This window comes from Arachis stenosperma, chromosome 2 (genome assembly GCF_014773155.1).
Source record: "Arachis stenosperma cultivar V10309 chromosome 2, arast.V10309.gnm1.PFL2, whole genome shotgun sequence".
Classification (NCBI taxonomy): domain Eukaryota; kingdom Viridiplantae; phylum Streptophyta; class Magnoliopsida; order Fabales; family Fabaceae; genus Arachis; species Arachis stenosperma.
In genome coordinates this window covers 84095120-84103939 of record NC_080378.1, presented here as the reverse complement: position 1 = coordinate 84103939, position 8820 = coordinate 84095120, and the positions used below count along the sequence as shown (strand labels likewise).

The 8820-nt window shown below is 36.5% G+C and overlaps 2 protein-coding genes across 2 annotated transcripts; both read right to left on the bottom strand.

The window, feature by feature from the left end:
- Positions 1-5363: 5363 nt before the first annotated feature.
- LOC130961836 (pentatricopeptide repeat-containing protein At4g02750-like) lies at positions 5364-6669 on the bottom strand. Its single transcript, XM_057887857.1, has one exon. It carries the CDS (start codon positions 6648-6650, stop codon positions 5550-5552), a length of 1101 nt encoding a protein of 366 aa, XP_057743840.1. The 5' UTR covers positions 6651-6669; the 3' UTR covers positions 5364-5549.
- Positions 6670-7265: 596 nt separating this feature from the next.
- LOC130963075 (pentatricopeptide repeat-containing protein At4g18520, chloroplastic-like) lies at positions 7266-8271 on the bottom strand. The gene is made up of 2 exons (XM_057889224.1): positions 8186-8271; positions 7266-7872 (listed from the first exon to the last, which is right to left on the bottom strand). The coding sequence occupies exons 1-2, from the start codon at positions 8269-8271 to the stop codon at positions 7266-7268; spliced, it is 693 nt and encodes a 230-aa protein (XP_057745207.1).
- Between the last annotated feature and the right edge of the window lie 549 nt (positions 8272-8820).

Below are 8820 nucleotides of genomic sequence, written 5' to 3'. Positions count from 1 at the left end.
GTGTCATTCAAAGAAGTTTACACCAAAAAAAAAACCTTCTATCAAAATTTATGAACCAAATAAAAATTGAGCTAGCTTGGTGCCTATTATAATAAATATTTAATGTTCAATATTTTTTTTAAGCGAGTTTGGCATGGATGAGATTAAAATGGAGAGTGAATCCTCTCCAGTGAAAAAAACTGGATGGTATTCAGTGGAAAATCTCATCCTTCATTGATTTCTCTCTTTTATTTATTTTTGGTCCTACTTGTAGAATTAAAGGTGGGAAATTACACTTTATTCTCTCCAATAACAAAAAAATTGGAGAGGATCCATTTCCGATTAAAATGCTCCCATAGCTATAAATGTCGCTGAAATTAACAAGGAATGAAAGAAGTACTCAAATTCATTCATTACCTTGCCAGAGTTATTTGATATCTTCTCACATCTCAGCATATGGATGAGCAGAAGTAGTTCTTTTCAAAACAATGAATTACATGAAAACAAGTTCAAAAGGTCAGTTTCTTCAGCCAAATCACCAATAATCCTGACAGGAACACGATCCATCCTTGAAGCTGTGGAACCGGTTAGTGTCATAACTATTTCTTGAGTTGTGATCTTTGAGACATGCTTCATAAAACTATGGCAATTTCGACAGATCCACAGGTTTTTGAAGAGTCGTATTGTTTTCACTTGAAATGTCTGAATATTATGTATATTCAAATGTACAGGAAATCATTTCTTTATAGAGAAATTACAGAAATAGAAATAACTAGAAAATGAGAAAAATACTAGTCTAAAATAAGAAAAGATTTCTAGTCATAAAATTCTTAAAATAAGCTAAACTAAAACTGGAAAGGATATTATAATTAATTCTATTTACAGAAAAGATTTATGAAATAAATTAGGAATCTGATTTTGATTTGATCTAGTCAACACTCTCCCTCAAACTGGCTTGAAGATATCCTTCATTGACAGCTTGTTTATTATGTTATCAAAGGTCTTCTTGGGTAATCCTTTAGTTAGAACATCTGCCAATTGTTCCGTAGTCGAAATATATGGAATACAAATCTGTCCTCTCTCAATCTTTTCCTTTATAAAATGCTTGTCAACTTCAACATGTTTAGTTCTATCATGCAGAACTGGATTATGGGTAATAGAAATTGCAGATTTGTTGTCACAATACAACCTTATTGGTGGAGAAATGGAAACCTTTAGTTCTTGTAGGATTTTCTCTGCCCATAGTGCTTCACATATTCCATGAGCCACTACTCTAAACTCAGCTTCTGCACTACTTCGTGCCACAACACTCTGCTTTTTACTCCTCCAACTGACTATGTTTCCTCCAACAAAGGTGCAATGCCCAAATGTTGACCTTCTATCCATGACATTTCCAACCCAATATGCATCTGTATAGGCTTCTACTTGAAGATGTCCATAGTTTTTGTAGAGTAACCCTTTCCCAGGCGACCCCTTCAAGTACCTTAGGATTCTAAAGACAGCATCCATGTGTTCTCGACCAGGTGAATACATAAACTGGCTTACCATACTCACAGCAAAGGCTATATCCGGGCGTATATGGGATAAATAGATTAACCTCCCCACTAACCACTGATATCTCCCTTTGTCCATTACATTTTCTGGTTCATCTGGCTTCAATTTTAAGTTAGGCTCTATAGATGTTTTCTAGGATGTACTTTCGTTAGTTCATAAAAATGCCTTCCTTAGACCTTGCAAATTCAATTCCAAAGAATTATTTTAATGATGAGCCAAGTTCTTTGATTTCAAAAGCTTTTGCAAGGTTTTCTTTCAAGTCTTTTAGATCCAAGCTATCATCACATGTCAGAATAATATCATCCACATATACAATTAAGATGGCAATTTTATTAACTGCTGAATGTTTATAGAAAAGTGTATGGTCAGCTTGGCTTTGAGTATAACCAAATCCCTTCACCACCATTTCAAGTCATTCAAACCAAGTTCTTGGGGATTGTTTCAATCCATAGAGAGATTTCTTTAATTTGCACACTTTATTGCTCCCTATTTCAACCTCAAATTCAGGTGGAAGTTTCATGAACACCTCTTCCTCTAACATTCAAGAGAGCATTCTTTACATTCAGTTGATGTAAAGGCCAATTGTAATTCGCAGCAAGAGATAAGAGAATCCGCATAGAGTCGAGTTTAGCAAATGGAGCAAAGATCTCTCGATAATCTACTCCATAGGTTTGTGTAAATCCTGTAGCTACTAACCTAGCCTTATACCTCTTTATGCTTCCATCAGCATTGCACTTAATGTTGAAAATTCACCTGCAACCAACCAATTTTGTACTCTGTGGCAGATCTACAATTTCCCAAGTTTCATTCTTCTTGAGTGCATGCCACTCTTCCATCATTGCTAATTTTCAATTGGGATCATCTAGTGCTTCTTCTATATTCCTAGGCTCAAATAGATTTGTAATTTTTGAAGTAAAAGCTCAATATTTTTTAGAGAGATTTTGGTAAGAGACATAATTGGAAATAGGATAGTTGGTGCTGGTTTTGAGTACCTTTTTGGTGCAGGTTCTGGTTTCTTTCCTAAGGGCTATTGACAAATTATTATTAGAAGTAGCAATATCAGATTTACCAGGAAGATCCTCAGGTACTACAGTTGGACCGTCTTCCGAGTTTTCAGATTGAGTAGGTACAGTACAGAGATGATGGGCTGATCTCTATTCTTCTTGGGATATTTTCGAACATAACATCGAAGCTCCTTTTCTGATTGTGGTATTTCTTTTTCTGTTTGTGTTCCAACTAATTCTGGCACAATTTCATAATTGATTTGCACATCTTTTTTGGCAGTTATTTTAGAATTTATTTGATCAGTGAAAGTTGTATCCTCAATATGTAAGATAGGAGTGGGTAAAGGTTCATGCAAAAAATTTTCTTCACTTAGACTCTCCTCCTGAAGAAATTTTTTCTGAAAAAATGTTTCATGTTCCAAAAAAGTAACATCCATGCTTACATGACATTTCTTTGTGTGTGAATTGAAACATTTATACCCCTTTTGACTTGGGAAATAGCCAATAAAAATGTATTTTTCTGCCCTTGGATCAAGTTTACTTCGGGGTGAAAGTGTATGCAGAAATACAGTACAACCAAATACTTTTAAAGATAAATCAGAATATAACCTACATGCTGAAAAATTATTTTTAAAAGTATCCAACGGTGTGCAGTAATTTAACACACGCGTAGGCATTCAATTTATGAGATAGGCTGCTGTTAGGACAGCATCTCCCCATAAATACTTTGGAACATTACCCTCAAACATAATGGCACGTGCTACTTCAAGAAGATGTTTATTCTTCCTTTCAGCAATGCCATTTTGTTGGGGTGTATTGAAGCATGTAGATTGATGTTGAATACCCTTTTTTTTTTTGAAGAAATTCACGAAGATTTTTGTTAAAGAATTAAGTACTATTATCACTTCTTAATATTGAAATTTTTATGTCAAATTGAGTTTCTACCATTTTTAAAAAATATTGAAAAATTTTAGAAATCTCAGATTTTTTATGCATGAGATAGATCCAACATAGTCATGTGAGGTCATCAATAAAAGTCACAAATCATTTCTTTCCAAATTGAGTTGTTATTTTCGATGGACCCCATACATCACTATGAATTAACTGAAAATGTTTAGATGCATGATAAGGTTGAGAGTAATAAGAAACTCTATGACTCTTTGCACGAATACAACTTTCACATTTAAATAAGGAAGAATCAATATTCTTAAACAAACTTGGAAACAAATGTTTGAGATATGAAAAATTAGGGTGTCCTAGTCTATTGTGCCAGAGCATTATTAGGTCCTTTATAGGCATAGAACTTATACCACTAAATCCTTGAGCTACTTTATCTTCCGAAATATCCTCAAAATGATAGAGCCCGTCCATCATCTTAGCACTGCCAATCATCTTCCCCGATGTCTGGTCTTGAAAAATACCATTAGTGTCAGAATGTCACAGCACAATTAGAATCCTTGCAGATTTTACTAATAGAGAAAAGATTACAAGAAAGCTTTAGTACATGTAGGACATTTCTTAGGTCAATGTTTTTAGACAATTTAATTGTACCTTTTTCAGCAATAGATGAAAAACTACCATTAGCAACTCTAATTTTCTCATTTTCAAAAGAAGGAGAACAAGTTTAAATAAAAGAGAGAGGCTGGTCATATGGTCAGATGCACCTGAATCGACAATCCATGGTGCATTCAAGTTTGAGGTGCAGTTAAGGGACATAGGAGTACTAAAATTACCTGTTTGGGTTAAAGAACCACTAGGAGTACTAGATACGGAACTGGAATTTAACAGCCTTATGAGCTGCTTAACCTGTTCCTTACTCAAGGATCATTTTTCAGCCTCATGAGCAGTTGGGGTAGAACATATTTTGGAACCAGGTTTGCTGCTTTTAAGATGTGCTGGTTTTCCATGAATCTTCCAGCAGGTTTCTCGGGTGTGACGAGGTTTATTGCAGTGGTCACACCAAAGATTGGAGGGATGCTTCTGATTTGATGAACTTTTAAGTGCAGCCGGTGCCACTAAGAGTGCATTAGACTCTAAAGAAGTCTGTTCAATCTTACCTTCCCCCATCATCACAGCTCTACGAGTTTCCTCTCTTCTAACCCCAGCAAAAACTTCTCCAATTGAAGATAGGATTGCTCTTCCAATAATTCTGCCACGAACTTCATCTAGCTCCACATTGAGGCCTGCAAGAAATTGAAATATTCTCCCTTCTTCCACTGTTTGTTGGTGGTGTTTGGCATCAATGGCTGAAATTCACTTGTAGTTATTGAAGTGGTCAAGGTCCTGCCACACCCGTTTCAATGTGTGAAAATATTTGGTGACATTGTCACTCCTTTGTTGAATTTCTCTAGCTTTTAGAGTAAGTTCATAAATCTGGGATTTATTCCCAAGATTAGAGTACATCTCCTTGACACTATCCTACAATTCTTTGGCAGTGGTATAGTACATATAGTTACTACTGATATCCTCCTCCATTGAGTTTACCAGTCATGTCATCACCATGAAATTTTCGGTATCCCACACATTATATTGTGTGTCAATGACGTTAAGCTGACTTCGCTCACCGGTGAGATATCCAATCTTCCCTCTTCCACGAATGTACATCTGAACTGATTGAAACCACCTAAGGTAGTTTGACCCATTGAGTCGAAATGTGGTGATCTGAACTGAATGGGAGTCACCACTAACTAGTACCCGTTGCTCATATTTTAAATCTGATGGAGTAGAAGTGGTGTTCTCCTTTTGTTCGTGATTAATGACTAAGGAACTGTCAGCCATATCTATAAATCAGAGACACAGTGTAGAGATTCTGGTCTGATACCAACTTGAAGTGTCTGAATATTATTTATATTCAAATGTATAAAAAATTATCTCTTTATGGAAAAATTACAGAAATAAAAATAACTAGAAAATAAAAAAAATACTAGTTTAAAATAAAAAAATATTTCTAATCATAAAATCCCTACAAATAAGCTAAACTAAAACTAGAAAGAATATTATAATTAATTCTATTTACAGAAAAGATTTATAAAATAAATTAGGAATATGATTTTGATTTATCAACATTTTCACATGGCTATTGCTCATAAGGGCAAAGGCAAGAGCCAACTTCTCACTATGGTGATTAAGATGTTCTTCTTTCTCTGTGTATGGAACATCATGAAGCACATGTTCGATTTGTGGTACATAACCAATCAATTTGAGCTTTTCACCAAGCTCCTCCAATTTCAAATTGATTTCCCTGATGTGAGGATGTGCCCCATCCAACACAAAGACATGTACTTTATTGTTTATTTCTACGCAGCTACAACCAGGTTCCTTTTTAACACCATGGCTGGACATCAAGGCCCTTATTCTTTTGGCCTCTGCCCACCAACCTTTGCTAGCAAAAATATTTGAAAGTAATATGTAAGTAGAGTCTGTATCGCATTTGAGCTCAAATAGCCTTTTTGCTGCTCTTTCACCAAATTCAACATTCCCATGCTTTGCACATGCGCCCAGAACATTCTCCCAGACCAATGCATTAGTCGTGAGCTTCATCGCTTCGACAAAACTTTCAACGTCTGCAAATGTTCCTGCATGGCTGAGAATGTCAACCATACAAACATAATGCTCATCTCTAGGAGTTACGCCATAAACATTGCTCATGGAGTTGAAGTGTTGTTTTCCTTCTTCAACAAGACCCATGTGGCTGCATGAAAAAAGGACACCTATAAAGGTAACATCATCGGGTAAGTTGCTCTCATCTTTCATTTTCTGAAAGGTCTCTAGGGCCTTATCACCCTGACTGTGCAGAGAGAATCCACGTATAGTGTTCCATAGGACTTTATCATGCCGAACCAGTTCCTTGAAAATAGTCTCAGCATCTTCTATGCAGCCACATTTTGCATACATAATGACAAGTGCACCAGAAACAAACATATCAGGAAGAAGTCCACTCTTAAGTGCCATAGAGTGAAGTTGCCTCCCACTTTCACTAGCAGTTATCTGGGAACAACCACCTAAACAGCCAGCAATAGTGAACTCATTGGGCCTTACTCCTTCTTGCTGCATTGAATTTAAGAATTTGATAGGCTTCTCTTCTTTCTCAGTTTGGGCAAAACCAATGATCATTACTGTCCATGTGAAGACACCCTATTGATCAACTTGGCAAAAACTATATATGATTCCTCCATATATCTAAATTTGAGATACATGTCCAAAAGGGCTCTCCTGTTTTTCAGAATTTGAGCATGAACTTGCTTTCCGAAGTTTATGTCTAAGAGATTAGAACAAGACCTTAAAATTCTAATAAATGTATACATATTTGGCCTAAATCCTTCGACAAGCATCTGGCAGAAAGCATTTGATCCTGATCAGAGTAACCATAGTCTTGAAATCCTGACAATAGAGTATTCCAAGAAACAAGATCTGGCCATGTCATTGTCTCAAACACCCGATAACCATCATCCACACAACCATTTTTAATGTACATCCTGATAAGGGCATTACTTACAGACACATCTGATTCAAACCCAAATTTGAAAATACAAGCATGGATGCTTTCTCCATAAAGCAAGTCACCCAATTCAGCAGCAGCACTAACAACACTTGAAAAGATAAATTGGTTTGGTTCAACTCCTGTATGTCTCATCAAGTAAAATAGCTTAATTGCTTCACTGCTATGACCTTGCTTTTCAAGGCAAGCGATCATTGCACTCCAGGAACTACATCATGGTCTGTGATCATCTAAAAAAGTCTCGGTGCATCATCTACCATGTCACACTTTGAATATACGTCTATAAGACTGGAACACATGAATTTGTCTATTTCAAAACCACTTTTGATTGACAAGTTGGCCATCTCTTGATTGTCCTGACCCTTAAGTACACTGGACAAGGTAAATTCACTGAATTCTACTTCTGAATTTATCATTTCAAAAAATAGTCTAAATGCTCCTTTCCCATCACCCACTTGAGCATGACAATTAATCAACACGTTCCACAATACTTCATTCTGCTCAGGCATGCAAAAGAGCACCTTATCAGCGAGATTGATTTCACCACATTTCGCATATAGATTAACTAATGCAGATGCAATAAAAACATCAGATAATACAGCCTCCTTAATCACTTCGGCATGAACCTGTTTCCCAAAACTAATATCCCAGCACATAGAACAAGCTTTCAAACAAGTGGCAACCGTGAATTCATTCGGACTGATCCCTTTCTTTCTCATCTCACAAAACAAATCAACACCCTGCCTGCCATTTCCCTGAGCTACAAATCCCTGAATTAATGCAGTCCAGGACACAACATCTTGTTCAGGAATTTCATCAAGCGCCTGGCATGCATAACTGGAGTAGTCACATTTTGCATACAAGTTAATGAGTGAAACCCAAAAATGAGAAACGGGGTCCACCCGTTTTTATCTGGTGACCATGAATGGGCTTTCCCTCATTCAAAGCTCCTCTCAAAGCACAATTACCCAACAAGGAAGAATGTCGTTTAAGCCTCTGCTTGCTACTCACATTTGACAGTTCCATCTCAATGTTCTTCTCTGTTTGAGGCACTGAGCAATGATTTCTACCACTAGGGTCTCTTTTAGGTGTTGTCCCTGACCTCTGTTGAGCTGAACTAACTCTTTGGAGGGGTTTCGAGGTGGTTTACGTGAAAAGAGTTGAACTTGGAGAATGGGTGGGGAGAGAAACTGAAAACTGTGTAGGTTGCACAATCCATAGGACACAGTTGCGCATTCCATGAAAACTTTCACTTTTATTTTGTCTAATGATTATTTTTGGATGAGCTGAAGAAAAAACCAACAAATAAAAAGAAAGTTAGGCAATGCTGGAAATAAAGTAGAGGCATAGCAACAACAACCATCATAGATGAATGTGTTGAGGTACTTCAATTTTGCATAATCTGTTATCTTTAAGTGGATTGATGCACTTACTAGGGGTGTGTGTACATGTGTAGGATGAAACCAATTTGTTCTAGCACAGAGGCCCTCAATATTCTCTAGGTCAATTTTTGAGAACCTAACCCAGCCTTAAACCGGATGAAACCTCATTATTCTAAGGCCACAACCATACCAGGTCTAGACTGGGAAACAACTTGACAATTTTCTTCATATATGACAATTCTGATTTATGTAATTAAGGTCCAAATTTAGAACAACAGCTTATCAAAGAAAAACAAGCAATTTCAAGGGAAATAGCCTGTAAAAATGCAGCAAATCCTTTTACACAACACACATATTACATGTTGCTAAGCATTTGAAATGTAGTATGTCCAAGATCCAGAAA